The 24,447-nt window shown below is 48.1% G+C and overlaps 1 protein-coding gene across 2 annotated transcripts; it reads left to right on the forward strand.

The window, feature by feature from the left end:
* The first annotated feature begins 1,387 nt into the window (after positions 1 to 1,387).
* Positions 1,388 to 23,002, forward strand: LOC142557622 (neuroglian-like). 2 transcript variants are annotated; one of them, XM_075669590.1, is made up of 4 exons: positions 1,388 to 1,993; positions 14,991 to 15,118; positions 17,221 to 17,464; positions 21,723 to 23,002. In XM_075669590.1, exons 2-4 carry the CDS (start codon positions 14,993 to 14,995, stop codon positions 22,418 to 22,420), a joined length of 1,068 nt encoding a protein of 355 aa, XP_075525705.1. In that variant the 5' UTR covers positions 1,388 to 1,993; positions 14,991 to 14,992; the 3' UTR covers positions 22,421 to 23,002. The 2 variants fall into 2 exon arrangements, with proteins under 2 accessions (XP_075525705.1, XP_075525704.1); XM_075669589.1 differs by lacking the exon at positions 1,388 to 1,993 and adding an exon at positions 3,151 to 3,714.
* Positions 23,003 to 24,447: the final 1,445 nt, after the last annotated feature.

Raw genomic sequence — 24,447 nt, forward strand, 5'->3', positions numbered from 1 at the left:
TATATATCATTGCCTGAGGGATCACATATCGCACCTTTCAAACAAATTAAAAAAAATCACTCTGGCCAAGAACACCCCGCACCCCTGCTTCCCGATTACATGGGTCATCGAGCCGCCCTTATTGCAATAAAGAGATCCAATCAAATATAACGGGTGAACGAACGGACAGGAAAGAAAAAGAACAGTACTTCAGGGCCTCCTTGTTTTCCTAGTGCACAATATTAAAAAAAAAGAAGGAGAAAGCGTTACTTCCAGGATTCTGCTGTTCGCAGGCGAGACTGATCTTGTTGCAAAGGTTTACTTATTCATCACATAGTACATGGCGCATGTTAGATGGAATGCTGGCTAGCCTTGCCGCAGCAGCGACTGCGCAATAAAATACTGCTGCGATTCTCGTGTATTGGAAGTCTTCGACTGCCGTTTCAGAGTGTTCCGCATGCAGCAGGACAAATGCAGCAAACAAAGCGATGTGGCTATATACGATAAAGAACTATAGTGACCGTATTTTTCAAGGATTATATCGCTAGTATTTAATTGATCCGTCGCACTACACCGCGAGGCCGATCGGCGTGATAGAAGCAATTGGGCGCGGCACGCGAGTCAATGTCAACGAAGGGCAAAAAAACCAAAGCTCCAGGTGTTCTTAGCTATCGCCCAAGAGAAAACCCACTGGTAAATTCTTAATCCACCCTAATTCGCTCTAACCCACTTTAATCCTTTCATCCACCTTTATCGATCTTAATCCAATCACTCAATCTTTAATTAACTTTTCTAATCATTAATCATCATGCACGGCTGGACATGCTTTGGTTCGCTTCTGGCATTCCTTGGGTCACGTGATATTTTATGTACCTCGCAGCCCGACGTTGAAACATATATCTAAGGCCTTAATAAAATGGAACAGTTACCGTTGCACAGTTTCTGACAGGTCGTTTTTACATTTCATTGCGTCGCGCCGAGTCGCCTAGTCAAGCAGTAGTCACGTCCAAGGCAGCGAGGAGAAGCACAAAGTGAAACAAACAAACAAACAAACAAACAAACAAACAAACAAACAAACAAACAAACAAACAAACAAAACACGAATAAAAACTAAACAAGAAATCGTCATGAAAAAAAAAAGGGCGCTAAATTTAGCGGCCGTTCTTTTTGTCACCGTTGGAGCATATTTGTCCTCGGAATACGTAACCAGCAACGAACCTGAGGACCTATCCACGCGCTATGCCGCGCTTTCACGTCGGTGCAAATAGCGTAAGGGAAAGCTTCTGGGGAAACCTTCCAGGCGGAACAAGTATGCGCCTCCGCGCGAAGCCGCGTCTTGCGGTTGCAACCGTCCTCCCTAGACAACTATGTATAGGGACATGCTGAGCTCGCCGATAGCCGTGCCAGCCGTGCTCTTTTGTCCGCCAGTTTTCAGAGGAGCTCGTCTGCACGTCGCTCGCTCTCGGCTACTGCGGAAACTCGATCGGGTTGTCGACAGTGGTCCTTCGCGCGAGAATGTGCCGCAAGTCGTTGCGAATTGCTTGAACGGTTCGTCGGAAAACGCTTGGCAATCGCTGCGCCCGAAACTGACGGAGAGTTGGCGAATAAGGGTGCGCGCTCAGATGGCCGGAAGAATTTTGCGTGCCCCGTTTCAAGCTCCCGCTCGTCCGTCGTCAGACGGGAGACACTCGGAGTACAAGAGGTGGCGTCGAGGACCGGCGAAAAGAACTGACACCAAGCTGGAGATTAGGAATCGGTGCGAACGAGGGTGCCGTGGGTGCCCGGCTGTTCACAGTAAGTCTTTCAGGAGAGACTCTGAGTGGTCGCGTCCCAGATCGAGATCACTTAATTTTGGCGGGAAGCTCACGCTCGGCGCAACGGACATTGGGAAAGGGACATTGTGCTCGTCGTTTGCAAAGGCCTGTTCTCTGGATAAGACACTTCGACGTACCGCAGAATGGCGAAATATAGACGGAATTACTCGACTCGCTCCAGACGAAGGAAGGCGGCAACGGTAAGTGGCGATACGTGATTGAGTTCCGAAAGCCGGCTGTTCGTTTCGCAGCACTTACGGTTAACCTGCGTGTACAGTTTATGTTCGCAGTGCATGGAAAAAGTAATCTCAATGTAAGTAAAATAACGCAGTGGCTCCTTCGTTACCGTCGTTGCAGTCTTTACTGGGTGGAACCCGTGCGAAGGCGCTGTTGTGAAGACGGACTCTGAAAGTTGTGCGACCAGACGGCGCGCGGCGGTGCTGCTGGTGTTGCTGTCGTCGCCAGGCCGATCCCGATTTATTTCATAGCTCCAGCGCGGCCTGGGCTTGGGAGAGATCCGCTTACGCTTACAACGTCCAATTGCAATAATTTCGCAAAAAAAGAAAACAAAAAAGAACAAGTTCGCGGCGCCGTCGACTGCAGTCCAGTACGTTCGCCACGCACGTACTGGAGTTGAATTTCGCTTGTAACGCCGCTCTCCTTATGTATGTTTTTTACAGTGGCCAATGCTTTTCATAATGGGTATACGGTTTAGGGATCGTTTTATTCTAGTTGTCATTATTTTGCGTAGAAAAGAAGCTGCATACGCAAGGTTTGTGTGGCGGCGCCGCGCTGGCGATATGCAGCTTCGCGGTCGTCGAATGGCCTGTCGGTCGAGTGACGGGCGTACGCCTGGCTTCGGGGGCTGGTGCGCCGCCACGGCATCTTTGCTGCCAGCGCGCCCGCCTGCCTATCCTACCTGCCATGCCCATTTGAGTTCATTTAACCTCTACATAGTTTGGGCCAGCTGCAGCTGGTCTGGGTTAATACTGGGACCAGTTTCAAACCACTTGCTTGCTTTCCAAGAGGTGCTAACTGAAATCAGTTGCACCGGTGCGGGCGAGGGTCTGTGGCGCGTGCGGCATATTTAAGAACGATCCATGCCTTTCATACTGGGGTGTGAGACACTGGCGGCGGAGTTGATGCAGGCTGACGTAATCCCATACCGGGAGGTGAATCCATGTTTTCAATATGAACACCGATTGTCACTCTTCGAGTCCGTTTATCCCCATGGTACACGATGAACAACCAGCCTGTTATGGTTTTATGTCGTTATAAACAGCGGAAGGGGAAGCTACTGGGGGAAAAGTAGACGTATTGTCTACGCCTGCTTCCGTAACCGAGTATTGCGGTTAAGCCCATGATCCCTAGGCAACTCTCTAGGGATATATACAGAAAGCTCGCGAAGACCGCGGTCTTACGCGCCAGTTTGCGTTGGGAGCTCGAGGTCGCTGCTGCGTCGAGCGCTCGGTCAAGTCGTCGGCAGATCGAGGCTGTGCCTCACGTCGTCCAAAATTGCTTAACGTGGACTCCGGATTACGCTTAGCGGCTGCCACGTCCGAAATTGACGGAGAATTGGAGAGGACGCGAGACTGTCGCCCTGGAAGACTTTGCGGGCCACTTCCAAGCTCTCGTTTGTTCATCATCTGTCGGGAGAGGCTCGGAGCAACAGAGGCGTGCAGGGGTCCGGTGAGAACTACCAAGCTGCAGACTTCAAAACGGTATGAATATGCGTTCCTTTGGAGACCCGCAGTTAGGGCGGGATACAGACTCCGTACAACGGACATTCAGAAAGGGGCAGTGCGCGCCGTTTGCAAGTGCCGAACTGTTTGCTGGACATTGTGGCAGACTTGGTCATAACTCGGAATGACGAAAAAGATCGACATTAAGGACTTGCTCCAAGCGGCGGAAGGCAGCTACGGTGAGTGAGGATGCTAAACCTCGCGGTGTTTCAGGAACCGTTCAGAAAGTTAAAAAAAAAAAAAACTCCTTGTATCTTTAGCAGGCACTTACTGACAAACTGCGTGGGGTCAATGTGAGCAGTGCATAGCTTGACTAAGGTAGAGCGAACCTAAAGCCAGGCTGTGGTTACTTCAATACCGTCGATAAAGTCTTCTATTGTTTTGAACGCATGCGGAGGGGCTGCTGCGCGTGCTTATAGCTTCAGGCATAGCGTAACTAGCAGGGCTCGACAGTTCGAACCTTAACATTTGCGCTTGTGGAGATCGCGGTGTCTTCGCGTACCTCAGCCCCTAGCTCGAGCGTGGTGCCGGTCGTTTTCCACGCTCGCTCTCGTGGAATCGTCGCTCCGGTGACAACATGGCGGACACGGTCAGCACGGCGGAGATATTTTCCCGCGCAAACTGTGCTTCTCCCTCCTGGCGACAAATCGGCGGGAACACGCCACCAGAACGCATCCTGATTCTGCCTTTTGAGCTGAGCTATTGTAAGAGACAGATACACATAATTGGAGCGAGAAATCAAAATTATTAATTGAATAATTACCAAATTTTGGCTAATTAACTTCACAATGCATATTACGAATCGTAGTCGGTTAGCTTGTAAGGCATGTCCACTTGGAGGACAATGTGCTTTCCCAAAATATGCGGCGAAATACAAACATTGACATTCATTTTTTTGAAACCTTCATTGCATAAAAACGCTTTTTGTAAAAAGAAAAGTGGAATAACAATGCAACTTTTTTATCGCGAGTTCGACAGTGCTGATATTAAAACTGGTGGTAGCTTCAAAATTCGTTCCATAAGGATGTGCCACATCGAGAACTTATTGACTCCAATTCCTAAATTGCAAAATGTGTCTTAAATGAGTGTTAAAGGTTGATTAGCGAAATTGTGTTCTGCATTTCGATTTCTTCGAGGGATTCAGGTTAACGTTAGGTTTGTATTGAAAAAGGAATGTTAACGAGCTGTAAAAAAGTGCTGTGTACGCTTGTCTACTTTGAAATATGTTGTAATTTACCTTTTTAGTGATCTATTCTTCGCTGTTTTCTTTTTATTTATTGCTCTTTTCTCGCTTGGGTTGCCACGGAGTGAGCTGTTCTCTCTTGTGCGGAATATGATGCTGGCTGCTTCTCGCTTTTTGTCGTGTTTCTATTGAGGATGAACGGCGGTGGACTGCCATCTTCACTTCTTGTTTAAATTGTGGTGCAACGCTAATATTTTTCTCGTTACATGTGTGTGTCGCTGTTGCTCTTCTAAGTGTAGAAAAAAGAAAAGCATTTAAATACTCCAACTAAATATTTGATTACCTTTAGACTGATTGCTAAGAATCTTGCCGTGGATGCTTTTTCTTGAATTCCCAATGCAGTCTTGGTAGCTTTCCTAATCACGTTTAGTTTTTCACTTTCTGCATTCCTCAGGCCCAGATAGTTGTGCGCTCGTGATGAGCCGGATCGCGTAGGCCGTGTCTTTGATTCTTTCATTTGTAACTCTATAAGGTGCTTCGCTTGGGTCACCGATGTTTGGAGAGTCGTGGCTGCCGACCCGTCTTAATGCATGACAAGACCGAGGATTCGCAACGACTGCACTCGTGGTATTTCGATTCCGTTAAGTGTGTTATGCTCGGGTCGGGTTGCTCGTAGGCTGGTGGTCTGCCTCGAGTTCTCGCCTTGAGCACTTGCAGTTCTGAATTTTCGAGGGCGCATTGTAGTCCGCAGCCGTCTAACGTTCGATACGATTTACTGCCTCCTGTAGTGCGTTCTGTTGGCCCGTAGATGGTGCTTTCGTCCACTTTGGCGTGACTGGGCCCTTCTATTTCGTTTAGTCCGGCGGGCAATTGCATCATTGTGACGTTGAAGAGCAAATTCGAGATTACCGACCCTTGAGGCATTCCCTTGCCCTGCACCGCGAACGTTTCGGTTCTATGGTTGCCAACCCCAATGGTGGCCGTTCTGAAACGAAGTCTTTTTGTACGTATCGAAACAAGCGCTCACCACAGCCGGTCGCCTGTAGGTTTTCGAATTGCCGCCTCGTGCGCCATGTTGTCAATGGCACCCTTGACGTCAATGGCCCGGAGGGAGCACTTATGTTTTTATGCGAAGCATATTAACGTAGGTTTCGGGCCTTCGCGCGACGCCCGGCGGTGGCCACCATTGACCCTGAAGTGGGGTCACGTGACATGACGTCACGTGATGACATCACACAGGCTGCAGATGGGGCCTCATATCGCGCCGTCGGTCGTCTCCCGGCGGTGGCCACCATTGACCTTCAAGTGACCTTCAAGTAGGTCACGTGACATGACGTCACGTGATGACGTCACACCGGCTGCAGATGGGGCCTCATATCGCGCCGTCGGTCGCCTCCCGGCGGTGGCCACCATTGACCCTGAAGTGAGATCACATGATGTGACGTCACGTGATGACGTCACACCGGCTGCAGATGGGGCCTCATATCGCGCCGTCGGACGTCGCCCGGCGGAGGCCTCCACGCTTCGGTTCGCGCAGTCGCGCGCGACGCGGCGGCGGCGCCACCATCGCTGCATCACGTGATATGTGACGTCACGCCAGGGATGAAGCGGCGCGCGCCCGCCGTCGCGTCAGTCTTTGTGCCCGCAACCGCGCCAGCGTCTTTGCGCCGGGCGTGTCTGCGGTCAAGATGCCTCCAAACGCTAAGGATACGCTAAGGTTAAGCCCAGTGGATGCTTCGCATCCACTGGGCTTAACCTTAGCATATCCTTAGCGTATCCTTAGTATCCTTAACCTTGATAAGCCTCCAATTTTATTCTGTGCCTATTACAGGCGTTTGGGTCTGTCTGTCTGTCTGTCTGTCTGTCTGTCTGTCTGTCTGTCCGTCCGTCCGTCCGTCTTTCTTAAAACGACCCCAGCGGTGCAAGAACTACTAGCTTCGACTGCCATAGATATGTGAGGATGCCGTCGTGTTCGTTCCATCATTCTCATTCGAGCTTCGTGATGTGACTCTTATCACGCCGTCGTCGTCACGCCTTCTATGCCGACCGAGTTGCTGAAGTTGCTGGACCAATAGGTGTGGGCTCGCAGTCGTGACGTGTTCGCTGCTTCGTACCGTTCAAGTTTTGTCACCCTACTCTTATCATGTCGTCGTCGTCATAACGCCGTCATGCATTTGTTGACTTATCGTCGTGATGCCATCGTGGTAATTCTACCATCGGCACTCCATCTTCGCCATCCGAGTCTCTTCATGCTATATCGTTGTTCCACCATCGTCTTACAGTCTTCGTATTACAGTCGTCGTAACGTCATCATCGTCATGCACTCGTCTCGATCCCAGTTTCATCACAACCTTGTCATGTCATCGTTGCCCTCGCGTCATCGTCGTCATAGTCATCGGGTTGCCGTCGCGGTCGTTCTGTGATCGATATCCTAACTTCGTCATACCACTGTCGTCATGCCTTATTCGTCACGCTGTCGTTTTACCGTCGTCATAACTTTAGTGACCGCATCCCAGTGTCATCATGCCATCGTCGTCGTACCACCTTTGTACCAGTTACGAGGGTCGTTTGATAACTATGGCAAAAATACAAGAGATGGCGCTGCAATTCTGTTTTATTCTAGGTGGCGCGCGAGAAGCGCACTTCATATGCCGGCAGAACTTGTTTACGCTGGCACCAATGGTTAGTAAGCTTCTGACAACCATTGGCACTGAGCTGTGTGGTGAGTCCCGCCAGAATGGAAAAAAAAGGTACATTTCGAGCAGTGATCAAACATTTTATTTAAAACACCGGACGGCTGCCCAGTGTGGACAGCTGCCCAAATTAAAGCTGAGTTGAGCGGAGTTCATGGAGACTGCACCATCACTGAAGACCATTCTCTACTGGATAAATGAATTCAAATGTAGCCAAACTTCGACGCAAGATGAAACATGTCCTGGGCGTCCAATGGAAGTCACTACGCCAGAAATGGTATCTAAAATTCATGGAATTGTTATGAAAGACCGCCGAGTGAAGCTAAGTGAGGTAGCTGAAATTGTAGCCATCTCGTCAGACAAAGTTCACAATATTCGTCATGAAAAATTGCAGATGAAGAGGGTCTGTGCACCTTGGGTGCAGCGACTGCTGACACTCGACCAAAGGCGCACGAGGGCAGACATCTCGAAGCAGTGTTTATCGATGCTTGATCGCAATCCGCACGACTTTTGACGTCGATTTGTGACATTTGAAGAGACGTGGACACAACATTAAACTCCAGAGTCAAAACAGCAGTCAAAGCAATGGGCTGGGCCTGATGAAGGTGCTACAAAAAAGGACGACTGTTTGTTCAGCTGGAAAGGTGATGGCGACTGTCTTTAGAGATTCACGAGGAATAAGCTTTGTAGACGAACTACAAAGTAGCAAAACGATAACAGGACCATATTATGCAACACTCCAAGATCAACTTAAAAAAGAATTGCGCACTAAACGGCCTAAGTTAGCACGGAAAAAAACTCTTTCACCAAGACAATGCTCCGCCCCACAGAACGCTTGTTGCAATGGTCAAATTGCACGGTTAAGCTTCGAGGTTGTGCCTCATCCACCCTGTTCTCCGGATTTGGCCCCATGCGGCTTTTCCCAATTCCAAACCTGAAAAATTGGCTGGGTAGAAAGAAAGCTTCTTCAGATGAAGAGGTTATCTCAGTGATAAATGACTACTAAGAGCCTCTAGCCATCCCTTTTTTCTGAGGGGATAAAGAAATTGTAGCACCGCTGGAAGAAGTGTGTAGTTCGAAGGGAACTATGCTGAAAAATAATTTTTTTTGCAAACGTACTATCTTTGATTGCTTTTTACCACACTTACCAAACGACTCTTGTGTGTCCTACCTTTCTCGTCGTTCAGCCATGATTAGTGGTCGTGCTCGTGATCGTGCCATCATGATTGCAGCTTCGTCTTCCGGTGGTCGTCACGTCATCAAACCCTCTTCGTCATGTCGTCATCCCATTGTCCTCATGTCATCGTCGTCCCGCTGCCGTCGCTCTGCCATCGTCATCATTTAAAAATCTTCACCTCATTATCGTCGTACCGTGTTGACCGTTCCATCGACGTCCTTCATTGCCCGCCGGGTGGCTTAGCGGTTATGGCGCTGCGCTACTAAGCACGACATCGCGGGATCGCATTCGGGCGCGGCGGCTGCATTTCGATGGGGATGAAATGCGAAAAATCTTGTGCACCGTGCAATGGCCGCACGTGAAAGATCCCCAGGTGGTTAAAATTAACCCGGGGCCCCCCACTCCGGCGTCCCTCATAATTAGTGATTTCCGCACGTAGGATCCCACATTATAGTTATAATAGTTTGCTTAGTATTTGCATCGTCGTCTTACAGTCACCGTCATGCCGCGATACTGATGAGCGACTTGGCAATCGTGTGCCATAGTAAAGCGAACCGACACCGGAGTAAGTGCGTGTCGGATGTTACCAAAGTAACGGAAGCCTCTGAATCGCCACTAGGTATTTTATGTCCCAGCTAACATTAGCCAGAGTTTAAAAATACGCCGATGTACTCATAAGACGACGCCACCAAATGCATGATGCTCACTGTTCTGTAGAGTAAGTCACACCACCTTTTGTATTTTGCTTATTGCATAATTAGTTACGTTTCATTAACCAACTTGAGAAGCAACGAAGTTAGGCAAATAATTCCAATTACAAAGCTGTAGAGCGGTCTGCAAAACGTCCAATTAAACAGTTTCTAACATTCTATCTATTATGTATTAGTTGTTTGCTGCAAGTACATTATGTATACATCAATTAGCAAGTATTAATTTCTGAAGGAAGAGTTATTGCGTTTCACTAGTCAAGAAGCTTTTAGATGCAAGGTCAATGTTTCTGGTTACCTTTGTTTCCACACGCACAGTTTTCCGAGTTATAGCACCAAAGTACTCTAATAATTGTTCACTGTAGACATTGCTACGATCAGGAAGGTTAAAGTTAGTTGTTGGATTGGGAAAACGTTTATTGAGCCTGCAGTAAAGCACGCAGGCGCGCTTCGGACGTGGCCTACGTCGTCATCGTGGCGGGTGCTCTACGAGGATGCCCGCTCGCTGTTGCCGGCTCGCCAGGCTCCTGCCTAGCCAGCGCCTCGATGACCTGCTGGACGGCCTGGAGTAGTTTTGCTTGGCCTTCGCTCCGCGTTGCTTCCTCGAGTTGCATCCTATGCAATAGCGCCGGGCTTGGAAGCGTTCTCGTTTGTAGTTGCCTGAACAGCACGGCCTGTGACCTGCTCAGCCCTTTGCAGGGCGGCGGTGGAAGTCTGCGGGCCAGCCGAAAGGCCTTGGTCAGTTCGTTATAACTGGTCACCCTGTCTTTGGCGCTGAACCACAGCGAGCGGCCGTTGCCTTGGGCGCGGTCGGTTAGTCCTCGCGCTCTTGCGTGGGCCGTTTCGTTGCGATTAGCATATTCTCCGACGCTTGTCCTGCTGCGCCGGGAACCACTTCATTCGAGTCCGCTTGTCGCGGTCTGCCTGTCGGAGCAGGATGCGTGCCGCCGTTGGGGCAATTCTTCCTTTGGCGTAGTTCATCACCGCCTGTCTGGAGTCGCTGAGGATCGTGCGGCTATCTCGGTCTACGATGGCAAGGGCGATGGCTATTTCTTCTGCTTCCTCCACTTGCTTGCTCGATGTGCTGGCGGTCGCCCGTACGTTGCCTCCGGAGTAGACCACCGCGGTCGCGAAGCCGTTGCGGCCGGCATATTCGGCTGCATCCACTTATCTGGCGCCGGGGTCGCAGGTCCGTCAGGCTCTAGCGCGTCTTCTGCCTTCGTTGAATTCCGTGTGCATGTTCCTCGGCAAGGGGTCAGCCCGCACGTTCCGTCGTACGTGGTCGGGAACGGGGCATTTTGGACCATGCTGTTCGTGATAACCGATGCCTAGATTGCACAGGACCTTTCTGCCGGCCGTTGTTGATGACAGTCTTTAGAACTGAGCGGCTCTTTGCGCTTCGGCGATCTCGTCGAGCGTGTTGTGTATGCTCAGCTGGAGGAGACGTTTCGTGTTGGTAGTTTCGGGTAGACCGAGAGCTGTCTTGTAAGCCCCCCGGATTAGGATGTCTAGCTTGTTCTTTTCGCTTTTCATACACTTTTGGAAGGCTGCCACGTACACTATGTGGCAGAGTACGAAGGAGTGTATAAGTCTGATGAGGTTTCCTCCGTCATGCCTCCCTTCTTGGTGGTAACGCTTGAGCAGTTTGGTCGCGTTGGCTGCCTTTCCCGTGATGCGTGTGATGGTGTATCCGTTCCTGCCGAGCGCTTCGATCGTCATGCCCAGGACGCGGATCTTGCTGACCGTCGGTATTGTGTTACCATCCCTGGTGCGGATCTTGATCTTTTTGTGTTCCCTTTGCTTCTTGATTCTGTGCGTTTTGATTGGTTGGTAAAGCAGGAGCTCCGACTTACTTGGGGAGCAATGCAGTCCGGTACCTTCCAGGCTTTCTTCGATCGTGTCGACGGTCGTCTATAGTGTGGATTCTATGCGGGCATCACTGGCCCCATCTACCCACAGCGTAATGTCGTCCGCGTATCTCGTGTGCTTCAGTCCGTCAAGCTGGCATAGTCTTTTGGCAACTTGAATGATAACAAGGTTAAATAGCATGGGTGAGATGACGGAGCCTTGGGGAGTGCCCTGGCTCCCTAATGTCTTCTCGTCCGTCTTCAGGTCGCCGGCTCTGAGCTCCGACGTCCTGCCGGTGAGGAAGTCTTTGATAGATTCGTACGACCTCTCGCCTAGGTTTAGGTAAGATACCTGCGCGAGGATGGCAGAGCGCGTCACTTTGTCGAAGGCGCTTTCTAAGTCGAGCCCGAGGACGGCTTTGGTGTCCCTGGTTTCGCCGTCGGTGACGTGATGTTTGATTTAGATCATGGCGTCCTGCGTGCTCAGGTATTGACGGAGGCCGATAATCGTCTCGGGATAGAGATCTTCGTTTTCTGGGTCCTCTTGCCATCCGTCGAGTAGGACGTGTTCCAGGACCTTGCCCACGCAGGATGTGAGCGAGATCGGGCGGAGGTTGTCCGTGCTCAGCAGCTTCCCTGGTTTGTGGATGAGAATTGTATTGGCCTTCTTCCATTGCTTCGGCAGGGTGCCGCTCCTCCAGCATTTGTTGTAATACGCCGTTAGGTTCTCGATGGAGCGGTCCTCGAGATTTTTTAGGGCCTTGTTTGTGATGAGGTCCGGACCAGGTGCCGATCGGCTGTTCAGGTCGTGCAGGGCTGTGCGTACCTCTTCGATTTCTATGTCCCTGTCCAGGCGCATGTTGGGTCGGCCGCGGTATGGAACATGGTCGACCGACGGTGTCATCGGGACGAACTTGTCTTGGAGCTTCTTTCGCAAGGCGGCAGCCCTGCTCTCCGTGGTCTGTCGATGTAGAAGTTTGGCGAGACGATCTTTTTGATGGGACTTGGTTTTGGTTTCATCCAGTATGTGTTTGAGTAAATTTCACGTCTTGCCGTTGTGTATCTGGTCGTCAGCCGCGTTGCATAACTCGTTCCATTGCGGCAGCAGAGCGTGCGGCAGTGCTCTTCGATCGCGCGGTTGAGCTCGGCCACTAAAGTTAGTTGCTTGCCTAGTGTTTGCCCGTGGGAAGTTAAATATGGTGCCGAGTAAGGGGAATTTGGTGTTGAGTATATTGTTAACTAAACGAGTGATATTATAATTCCTCAAGCCGTGAAAGAAAGGCTGCGAAGGTCAGCAAACAGAATGCTGCTAGGGTGATGAACAGAGGAAAATGTTATTCTTATGGCACGCTTTACTAACCGCAGTGAAGGTGCTTAGTAAATTTTATATGTTAAGCCCCATATTTCACAGCAGTAACCCATGTGGGTATGTTCTAAAGAAAAACATATGCAGCGAAGGAAAGCACGAAGAAAATAATACCGGGCACGGACCAGGGTGTAACAGCTGAAAGCGAGTTTTCGACAGAAAGCGTTAATTTGTTTTCTCCAATGCAAGTGGCAGTCTAAAGCAACCCCTAAATATATAAATGTATCAATTCGATCCGTAGTTCGGTTCGCTAGAGTCAAATTAAAGGCACTGTAATCTAGTTAATTTAGTATTTCCTGTTGGAGAGAAATATGATAGACTTAGTTTTATGTATATATTTAGGGATAGTCTATTTTGTGAAAACCATTTACCTACTTTAGCAGATCGCAAGGTATAATGCCTTTCAATGACGTTAGTGAGTCGCCTGATTAAGTTAAGGCGGTGTCGCCGGCATACATCAAGACTTTTGACAACTGAAGTGCGTGCGGTAAGTGGCTTGTGTATAATGAAAACAGAATAGGGCCTAAGACCGAGCTTAGTGGTGCACCGTACATGACATCGGAGAAAGCGGAGTGATGTTTGTTAATTACGACTTGTTGCCTTCGTGCCATAGGATCGCGGTGGATGAATTGAAGCGCTTTTCCAACAATACCGCTAGGTTCCATTTTTTCCTACAGTATCGAGCGGCTTTCATATATGAAGAAAAATTGACATCGCAATTGTCTTCTTGTTAAGAGCAGAGTTAAGGGATTGCTAAAATATTAAAACTGCGGTTGATGTAGACCTAACCTCAACAAAGCCATGCTGGAGCGGGCAGATAATATTACGGCCAGTTTTCTGGTTTACGTATTAGATATGGCCTGCAGAGCACCATTTTTTTCACCTAATGTCAATAGAATATCGGCCATCCCCGTTTTCTCTCTGATCTTCACCGTTCTCTTCCTTTCTGTTAAGGTAACGCCTGACAGTTTTCGTTCCATCACTCTTTTTGCGGTCCAGAACTTGTTCTCGAGCTTTATTAACCTACGAATTTCTGCCCCATATGTTAGCGCCAGTAGAATGCAATGATCGTAATTTTTTTTTTTCAATGACGGTGGTAAAGCTCCCTGTCAGGATTTGGTAATTCCGGCATTATGCACTCCAGCCCATTTTTATTCTCTGTATTTCCTCCTCATGATCGGGATTCCATTTGAGTAATTCACCTAAATAAACGTTCTCCTACAGACACTCTAGAGGCTGACTGGCGATCATTAATTATTGTTCACTTGCCAGACTATTGAAAATTACCGGGGCTTTTAAGTATCCCTTCAGTGGGCCATAGTAAGATTATATATATATATATATATATATATCAATGAAGCAATGAATCACAGTATGCGGCGGTGAAACAGGTTAAAGAGTAGAAGCACGTAGGCAAAATACCCGAATTTTATTGAAATTCCGGCCGTGGACCAGCCTTCACTCCGGCCAAATCAACTGAGTAATCGCGATTGAACTGTTAATGAGTTATTGATCCCAGATATTTAACTTCTCAATAAACATTGCGCGCCATGAGAGACGCCATACTTGAAAGTTTTAAGATCACCCAGTTTGAAATCCTTCATTGTGCATTCAAACCAGGTCACGGACGTTTTTGAATTTCAGTCCTATCAGAATTTTGCCGCCAGGAGTCGAACCCGTGACCTCGTGCTCGGCTTCAGAGCGCCACACCGACGGAGTTACCACCGCGGTTTCGAAGACGCGAAGAAAATGAGACCTAAATGGACGTGCGAAGAATAGAGGCTGACTTTTCTTGGACGCTCCTGCAAAATTTGTGCTCGAGCTAGTTGATTCGGTAATGTCGCACGTTCCTAGAGTCTTTCTGTGCAAATGGCGAAAGCTTAAAGCTCACTGCTGGCGCTCTAGAAGGCCGGGGATAATGACGGCAAGGCCACCGCGATAACTCAGTAGGCTCGCTGTCTCGACTTGCATGAAAATAAGACGTACTCGGTGACTCGGTCGCTAAGGCCGAGAATCGGGGCACGTGCCGAATTTTGTTCATGGTGTCCGCGTTCCGACTTGCTCGATACCGGAGCTACGCGATAAGCTGACGCGTCTGAATACTTACTGGCGCTTGCGACGGAAGAGTGAAGTGACCACACGCCGCCAGCGAATCTGTATATCTTATTTTGCTCGCACACAGATGACCCCGCGTCTCTGATCTTACGTGTCGGATTCGTGCAGGCTTCTGCATAGCAGGAGCACAAATATGTCATGGCGCAGTGGTCGCGCCACTGATGTTTTTTTTTTTTTTTGGCGCGGTTTGACCTCGCCTTGAGTATATAACTGTCCTTCCGGGGAACCGCAGTCGCTCAAAACGGTGCTCATTCTTGGCGAGCCCGTCCTACTGCACGAGCACACTAACGGTGCGGTGAAGTTTCGTTGTTGTGCCACGAGCTGTTTCTACTGTAATTTCTTGTGTGGTTGGCGATTCTGCGTGCAGGAATGCCGCTCTCACCGGTTCCGCTGTTACAACAGCTGGTGATCACCCTGCTTGCGGTGACGTTAGCGACTGGGACAGTCCAGACGTTGCGCAAGACGCGCATCACCTGGCCTCCACAAGACCGAGAGGTGATCGAGAGTGTTCTTACCCTTCTTGCAAAATTTGTGTCAGCCCTGACCTACAGCGCTTAGATGCTACTCATTTGCCGTAATAATGCATGCAGGACGCGGAAATATTGTTACGGGGTTAAAAGTAGTCAAGAATATTTACAGGGTATTTACAATAATTGTAGCAGCTGATAAGATGGTAGACAGCGCGCGAAGACCAGAGCGTCGTCGTCTTCCGACCAAGCTTAAAACGTCTTCGTCAGCGTATCACATGACCCCCGGCGGCTGAAGCACCGCATCGATGCTGTTTAGGAAGCGGGCGAGTGATACGACTTAAGACGCGCGACGTGGACCACGTCGGAGCGATGCTGAGCCACGGTTGGCTCCAGAGGGGCGATTTCGTACGTGACGTCAGTTACTTGACGCAAAACACGGTAAGGGCCAGAGCAGCGTGAAAGTAACTTCTCCGAGAGGCCAACGGCGTCGTGATGGTGATCAAAGGAGGACCAGGGCGCTCGGTGTGTAATGGACGTCACGATGGTGGTCGTCGTATAAGCGCCGCTGATTGTCCTGTGACTCCTCAAGTCGACGTCGGGCAACATGGCACGTTTCTTGTGCTTTGGGTATGGCTTCACGGCCGTACTGAGATGTGAAATTCAGACTAACAGGCAGAACGGTGTCGAAAGGTAGCGTAGGGTCGCAACCAAACAAGAGGAAGAATGGAGAGAAGCCTGCGGTGTCCTGGCGAGACGAATTATAGGCCAAGTAACGAACGGCAGCGCAACGTCCCAGTCGCGATGGTCAGCGGAGACATACATGGAGAGCATGTCAGTAAGGATTCGGTTAAGACGCTCGGTTAGACCGTTCGTTTGTGGATAAGCAGTAGCAGATTTGTGTTTAGTCGCGCACGAGTGTAGAATGTCATTGACAACTTTAGAAAGAAACTGGCGGCCTAGGTCGGTGAGGAGCTGTCGAGGGGCACCATGGTGAAGGATGACGTTCTCAAGGAGGAAGTCGACGGCATCGGTTGCACAGCTTGTCGGAAGAGCCCGTGTGATTGCATATCGGGTGGCGTAGTCTGTTGCTACATCAATCCACTTGTTTCCCGAAGCAGACGTAGGAAAATGGCCTAAAAGATCGACACCTACACGGAAGAATGGTTCGGATGGTACGTCAAGAGGTTGAAGGCGGCCAGCAGGGAGTGTGGTCGTCTTTTTGCGTCGTTGAGAAATGTCACACGCAGCGATATAAAGGCAGACGTCACGGTATATATAGACCAGGCCAAAAGAAGTGCCGACGAACGCGGTCGTAAGTCCGTGACACGCCAATGTGACCAGCAATATATTAATCTTGCAAAAAATGATTAGCCAGAAACAACAGCTACAGCAACAAATATTGTTGTTTTGAACCGTTGCAGACCTGCCAACGGGACCACAGCCGGTGAGTTCTTTCTGCTCTCGATGCGTTCATCCATATACCGGGCCAAAAACTATCATCACCATTCAGACAAGCCAACAATTTAACGACGATGATAAAATAAAGTGAATATGCGATACTGAAGCAAGAAAGGCCCTTAGTGGACTCAGGAATGCCCGCCACCGAAGTCATCGTTAGCGTTATGTCATCGTTATGTCTAACAAATTCTGTAGCAGCAGTTGAGAATTTTCGTAAGTGATCTCTGGCAATTTCTTCAAAGGGAACACTTGTGATTGGTCTGTGTGCGTCGGCACACACTATCCGCAGCACGTCACTGAAATGCCGGTTGCAGCAGCGGTTGCAGTAGGTGTAACTTCTCCCTTTTTGCCTACGAAGGAGAGATGGTAGAACCCGCATGACTCATCATGGTGCAGGCCAACGTCGTAACAAGAAACTACCGCGATCATGTGCTCGTTATAATGTTGATCGTCTAAAGAAGAAGCTGATTTAATTCAACAGGCCACTTTATTTGGCTTAGCGCCTTGGAATGTTCTGTGAGTTCGGTATACTTGGCTTGACGCTACGGACTTCCAAACTAACCACGCTCTACGTAGTTTGTACGAAGGCACATGAACTGAAGCGTTTGTAATGAAGTAAGGTTAAGACATTGCGTGTCCACCCTGTTGTTGACTTGGTTGAACTTGCAGGCCAAGGTGGGCGAGACAGTGGTGCTTCGCTGTGACGTCACTGCGGACCCGAGCTTGGAACTGAGCGTCCGGTGGCTCTTCAACGACAAACCAATCAGCTTCGACGCCGATCCCCGCCTGGTGATTAAGCGTGACAACTCGCTCGTGATCACGCGAGCCGTCAAGCTCGACTCTGGTGTTTACACGTGCGTGGCGAACACTGCAGTGGACAGCAAGCGAGCGAGCGCCACACTCGCTGTTTTGGGTAGGTGAACAGCTCGGGCCTCAACCGGCCACTTTGGCTGGTTTTGGAAGTAGGGCGGCGCTTGTTCGACGTGGTGCAAACAGCAGTGTGCTTCGAGTGCGCCACTTCACATTCAGCTCCTTTATGTGTGCAAACCTAGCGAAATAGTGTCAGTCTCGGAGTAGGACGTTAGGTGCAGTGATGGTCCAACTGCGTCATTTTACTACAGGTCTACTTGCCTGCTACTGTTGCGCTCACTCAAGTGCCATTTGCGCCAACTCCACAAAGTGCGGTACTTTCGCTATTTCATGGCAATGCAATGTTTTCAGTAGGGTTATGCAACTACAGTCAACGACCTACTTTCCGGATGCCCGATTTTTCGGACATGCAGACAATTCGGACGGCTTTGCGGCACCGCCACGGTAACCCATAGCATCAGTGTATAAGCATTTCTGAAATTTCGGACTAAAGACCCACGCCGTCCGATTTTCTGGACTTTTTGTCATGACCGCATTTCAGACGCAGGAGCACTTCACCGTCCGACCGCAAGTCCGAAACGGCATTAACGTTACCACCGCCGCCATTTTGATTATCTCGCTTCCTCGAACAGCCGCTCTCGCACGCAGATCCGCTGGCAGTCTTATCCACCACCGCGGCCACGCTAGGCCTAGCTACTTCAACGTTCGCTATGAAGCTTCTTGTCGTTCGGTACCATGTTTTTTGTTGAAACAATTCGCCGCTGTTAGCAGTGGCCCCGACCACGCCTTTGTAATCCTCACCAATGACTTCGAAGCTCGGAAAGCACAACCGGTTGCATAATTCTGGTTCCCGAAAGTCAGCTTCGCCTCAATGTAGTAATGTTACGCGGTGAAGCATACGCAAAGTATGGCGGTGAAGTATACCTAGAGTAAGAAGAGGCAATTGTCACGGGGCACAGGTATGTATTCCTTAATTATACACGCGTGCACCCGCCGTCTCCTGTCACAGTACGAGCACTGATACGCCTAATAATTGTACTTGCAGGCCTTCGGAGCTATTTCGGACGTGCCTATGGCAATTTGAGCCCTCGGCGACAGTAAAAGGTACCCGAGCGACTTTCGAAAGATCGGTCGGGTATCGGCGAGAAAAGTTACGGTCTTACGCCAAATTCACTCTTATCTATTCGTAGAGGCCACACGGCACACGGGAAGCCGACAAACCGCCTCGCAACGAAAGCGAATGTACGGGATGGAATGAACGTTGTTCTCGACCGCCATCACCATCTTTGTGACACACCGTACGGAGGCATCTCATCGTGGCACCGCTCATAGACGCATAGTTTCTTATCGAGCTTCTAACATTGTTATTGGGCGTAATAGATATTTTTTCTTGAGTGGTAAAGCATGTCGAAACATATCTGTCATTTGAAATGCACATAAGACATTTGCCATCACTTTTTGCTTTGTGCCTGACGGCGCAAATTTTTCTAGCTCATTTGTAATTTTATGCCGTCTTGCGCCCAGGCGCATATCTTTGTTCTCGTTAGGCTCCAAAATTTTATTTAATTGTTTACAAAATTAACTGCTTCGCCTGCCTAAAAAACATGTTTGCAACATACCGTGCATGGTATGCCGTCCGTGAGAAGGCACGCTTAATTGGTCGCTGTATGCTTTGTGTCTTGCCTCACTGTGGAGCAGCATTTACTGATTACACAGCAATAATAAACTTCGCCAAATGACTACTGCGCCACTACTCTAAATGTTCTGAAAACACAAATCTTTCTGCTCCGGAACTGCTCCAAAATGCTGGTGTGGCTGCTCCTAAACTGCTCCAGAACGACATTTTTTCCTTCGCCACAATTGCTTCAAATCCTGAACTGGCTGGGCCGCCAGTGTACCTCAAGGCAAATCTCTCCGGCTTCCATTAAAGAAGCTCTCTTTTTAAGCACCACATCTTTTAACTGGAAGTTTCGTAATATTCGAACTTCTTAACGCGTTTCGACAATTATTTTTCTTTTTCTTTACGATTTGTTTGCGATCCGAGAAGCTCATATACGAAATAAAGTGTAGACTATTCCTTATGCTCGGCCCATCCTGTAGCTATAATAAAAGGGAAACATGGGCGAGTCGGTGGTAATTCATATTTTGTTTTTTTGGAAAGTAACGATAAGCTGACAAGGACATAGGCAAAGAAGAACACCACACAGTGTCGTGTTCTTCTTTGCCTATGTCCTTGTCCGTTCAGCGCTGTTACTTTTCTAAGCGGTAGCAATGCGTTATGCTCCGATATATAAGACAAAAGTTGCCATTAGAGCATTTGACGAGAGATTTCTTAGTTTCCGTTGCTAATCTTTCTAAACCAAGAACGCCTAGTTTTCTCTGCCACCAAACTTCCAAAGAACTATGCTTAAGGAGGCATGGTTGCTATGCAGAGGCTGTGATTTGTGGTGTGAATTGAGGGGCAATAAAATTATTTACTATCTAATTATTTTGAAAGCGTATGGAAGCTATTTAACCAAAATATTTCGTCACCTCCAACGTGCAAGTTTCTTTTCATTTTATAAAAAAATATACTATTATTTCTCGGTACACCGCAGTTTTCTTGCGCTACTGGTGTGATATATCCGCTTTTACAAATAAAAAATAAGACAGTATTCAGTATGCAATTCAATATTCGATACCATCAACCTTATTAGGATATTCGTATTTTTTTAAATTTTAGTTTATTTTAGTATTGCCCTCTACATTCAAGGCATTATAGAGGGGAGTTGTTACATTAGGTTTAATATCTTATGTCTTATCTAATAATATCTTATCCAATATTACCTATATTAGGCCAGTTTACGATTTTAATAAATATAACCTAGTACAGTCCCACAACAACATTATGTACAAAATTAAATTATTCGGTAGGTGAGCAATGTGAGATAGAGCGGAATGAAAAGAGATTCACTGCAAGATTTGGTTACACATGCAGATCCCCAACATTTCGTACAAGTTCAATTCTAGCCGTGGTGCCATAAGATGGAATCATCGAATTTTTTTGGAGTTCATGAATGTTGTAGTAAAAATGCTAAATAGTAAGAATGTTGTAGGCATTCACATTGGGTTCACCAAGCACCATGCGTTTTGCATAAAAGAGAGCAGACGCCGACCAATATGGAGAACTTATTTTTAAAAATGTGCGCTTCAAACGCACATGTTGCAGTCCACGGGGAGCTAAGCTTTAAATTGAAACGGTTAATTATACATCCACATGCGATGTATAGAAGTGCATTTATTGTCATCCTGTGCGACATGTAGTCTCATGCAATGTTTTTATTTACGAGCCATAGAGGTCAGGCCTTTGCTGTTATGCAGTGTTTACGTTTTTCCACTGCAGTGTTCGCCAACCATGCCGAAATGCGAATAGCAACTCACGCGAATGCGAACCGTAAGGCGTCGACGCAGTGACGTCACGAGGTTGAAGGCGATGCTTGATGGTTTGCCAAGCGAAGAATGCTGAGGAAGGGTATAAGCAGAGACAGTTGCCATTCTGAAGGCAGTGGTAAGATTGACTGTTATTCACCCGTTACGTTCTTCGTCACCCTGCATGCGATAGGTGACCTGACGCAGGCCCCAATCGTCTCAGAGTGGTAGTTGAAGTTGTCACGAGAGAACGTTAAAGAACCCCAGGTGGTCCACACTTCCGGAGACCCCCACTACGGCGCGCCTCATAATCACGTCGTGGTTCTTCACGTAAAACATGATAATTTAGAAGTTGTCGCGAGAAAAATATGCCTACGATTGTGGTCTAAAGATAAAGAAAAAGAAAAGAGGAATTGGGGCCTAATTATTTGGGATACCGAAGTTCGATCCTACCATCGGACTCGCATTTTATTCCATTTTCTGTCTGTCTGCTGTCAAGCAATGCAGCAGCAGCCAACAGACACGCTCAGCCAAGTCCAAGAGCGTTCGCGACGAAAGCTTCGGTGTTAAATTTGATGCTTCAATTCCCAAACCGGATCCTTGTTCAGGAACGCGTGCGCAAGGGTCAAAACGTCCAGTTTTCAACAATTCCTTCATCTTGGTCAGCGTTTGTTTTGCTTTTTTGATGATTCTTCGCCACCAGATGAGATTTCGTCATACGCTCGAGTTTTCGCATTTACGTTTTACCATATCTGCCGCCAGAACAAAAGCACACCTCGACTCAAAAAACACTCGTGGAGTCCGGTGAGTCGCGGCTGACGTTTACCAGGGTTGTAATTCAAACATCGTCTTACCTAATGTCTTTATTAATTCGTCACTTCCGGTCCATGCAGACGTCCCTATTCCTCCGGAGATATTGGGTTTGGAATGCGGCGAGCTCTCGGCGCTCGTAAAGTGGACGTCCCGGGACGACAACCACACGCCAATCCTGTTCTACTCAATCCAGTACGCCACGGAGTACAGCCGTGACTCGTGGAATTACGTCGCTACGAACATTCCAGCGAGCGACGGCGAGTTCAGGGTGTCGCTACAACCAGGAAACCTATACAAGTTCCGAGTGGTGGCACACAACAAGGTCGGGCAATCGCCACCGTCCGAGCCTTCCCGGCAGGCGTGTAGGACCAACACGGGCGTGCCCCACAAGAACCCCGAACGGGTGATGGCCCGTTGGGACGATTCGGACAACCTGGTCATCTCGTGGAAGCCCATGCCGCCCGAAGAGCACCACGGGCGCGGTTTCTTCTACCAGGTGATGTGGCGAGGCGACTTCCCGGGCCCAAGCTGGACCGCACGGCCAGTCAGGGACTGGTCACAGGACAGGATCGTCGTGAGCGACGTGTACCGGAGCAAGCCTTACCGCATAAGGGTGCTGGCGTACAACATAAACGGGAAAGCACGGGGCCCCGTCAGAGATTTCATCACCCGCCGGGGTGGCAAGCCCCAATTCGCAAAGCCCACGGCTTCCGACATCGTAGAAGCGGCCTTCGTCGTTTTTGCTGTTGTCCCAGAAGTCATCGGGGGACTGTGGTGACAGCCACATTCGGGCAAGCACTGAGAGCTCGGGCCCCACTAAACCCTTTAACTCCCCCCCCCAACATTTCTTGAAAACTGCTAAAAAGAAAGTGTTCCGAATTTTTCTTTTACTTTGCTTAGAAGTTGAACGTAGCGCTCTCATCTAAAAAGTAAATTATATATGTCCTATTTCTTGTACTCGTTGAAAACACTGCATAAGGAACCGTATTTCGAGGAATGCAGCGCTTCATTTATTTGACAGGAAAAGAGCCACAGAAACGACTCTATAGATAGTGAGTAGGTTATGCTTTAGCTGGTGATCTTTATAAGGGCGTCTTATAAAATCTTGAAAACCGTAATTATTTGAGGAAATTCTAACTTCGGCAGAGCTAGAGGGCCAAATGTACCGAAGTGAAAGTTTGCAGGTAAGATGTAACTATAAAAAAGTGTCTGTTAGTTAAATATCGGGGTTTAGTGTTTAACAGTATTCGACAAAGTTGAAATGGACTGACCACAAGAAAGCAAGTGCTCCGGCAACCACCAGGTGAAGTTGTTCTTTATGTATACCTACGAAAAGTTTGAATAAATCTTCTAAAGTGTTTTAAGTTCTTTTTTTCCCGCGCTTAGCCTCTTTTTGGTGTTAGAAAAGAGTCTATCCGGGACCTTATTCTGAACCGGCACAGGGAATATATTGAACTTTGGCGTGCACCTATATGTATAGGGACTCTGTAGAAGCTACTGTCCGTATTTCGTTGTCACAACATATGAATCGTCGAGGGATTTATGATTAAATCAATCATTTGATTTGCTACGTTTAGAAGTCTCCATATTTTCTTTCGTTTATGAGCACACAAATTTCTCTTACAGTTTCATGAGGTTCCGTTGAATAGCAAGGACACTCCAAGGAAAACTAAGGTTAGACAGCTTGCTTATGTGTTATTATTTACTTGAAGAAACACATGCATTGCCACGGGTGCTAAGGTTACAAACAAAAGAGTGCCTGAAAATGACCGGAGCTACGAAAGTGCTACATTCACACTCAGGTGGACAACAGTAGAATCAAGAGCATCAGGTTATGTTTACCAGCAATAACTTGGGATATAAGGTCGAGTATAAATGTGCATAACACTGTTACATAAAGCGCAGTAATACCACAGAGCGTAATTGAAATACATACGATAGGGTAATACGCCCTATAACCTCTCCAGAAATTACCCGCGTTGGATGGCTAAACTGCCGTCCGATGAAGTCTGATCAATGATTCAATGAGGCGATGAAGTATTTGTTTGCTTTTTTTTCGTTCGTTTGTTTGCCTGTTAAGGTAGCATAGGATTGAAATTTCGCTAACTGAAAAGTACTCACGGCACACTTATTGGCATGCGATGCTTGTCGACAGGAAAAGAATGTACACAAAAAACGATTATCATGGAAGGAGGGAGATGATTCTATCGCAGTAATATTTACAAAGCAAAAATAGAATGGGCGATCATTCGTGAATGAAGTACTTGTGTTACAGATCGCTTATACCGATGCTCATATTTACGCTCTGTGAATGTTCGAATATGGTACGTTATTTTTTTTTCTGACACCAAATACCTCTTCTATTTTTCATCTGGCTCTCCCTCTTTCTGCAACAAATACATTTATGCGCCTTTAATCTTGAGTATTACCCAACAAGCATTCAACTAAACCTTATACAGTGCTTGCTTAATTGTGTGTGAAGTTTTATTGCTTTGATGTTCTTTCTTCTCTGCCTTTGTTTCCTTTCCTTACATTTCTTATCCACTGGGCTAACTTTTTGTGTTTTAAAGATAGCCAGCTCTTCAGTAATATAATTTAGTATATGCTCGCGTTGTTTTATAGATATCACCCCCTTAGAAACTGTTTCTTTGCCGGTCATTACATCGCTGCCTTCGTCCGTAATTTTATGTTTTTCTGTTCTTGCAATGATGCACTAGTGGCAAGACGTCGCTTTATCAACGCCCCCAAAGACATTGCGGCAACAAACCGGGAGCTCTCGCCGGCATATCGTGCTTCATTCGACCT

This window comes from Dermacentor variabilis, chromosome 9 (genome assembly GCF_050947875.1).
Source record: "Dermacentor variabilis isolate Ectoservices chromosome 9, ASM5094787v1, whole genome shotgun sequence".
In the NCBI taxonomy this organism is placed as follows: domain Eukaryota; kingdom Metazoa; phylum Arthropoda; class Arachnida; order Ixodida; family Ixodidae; genus Dermacentor; species Dermacentor variabilis.

What these genes read in the sequence shown, in the direction of transcription:
- LOC142557622 (XM_075669589.1), top strand. Translation starts at nt 3,660, where the DNA reads ATGACGAAAAAGATCGACATTAAGGACTTGCTCCAAGCGGCGGAAGGC. An exon ending in AGCGGCGGAAGGCAGCTACG is followed by an intron (nt 3,715 to 14,990) that starts GTGAGTGAGGAT and finishes TTCTGCGTGCAG; the next exon opens with GAATGCCGCTCTCACCGGTT. An exon ending in GGCCTCCACAAGACCGAGAG is followed by an intron (nt 15,119 to 17,220) that starts GTGATCGAGAGT and finishes TTGAACTTGCAG; the next exon opens with GCCAAGGTGGGCGAGACAGT.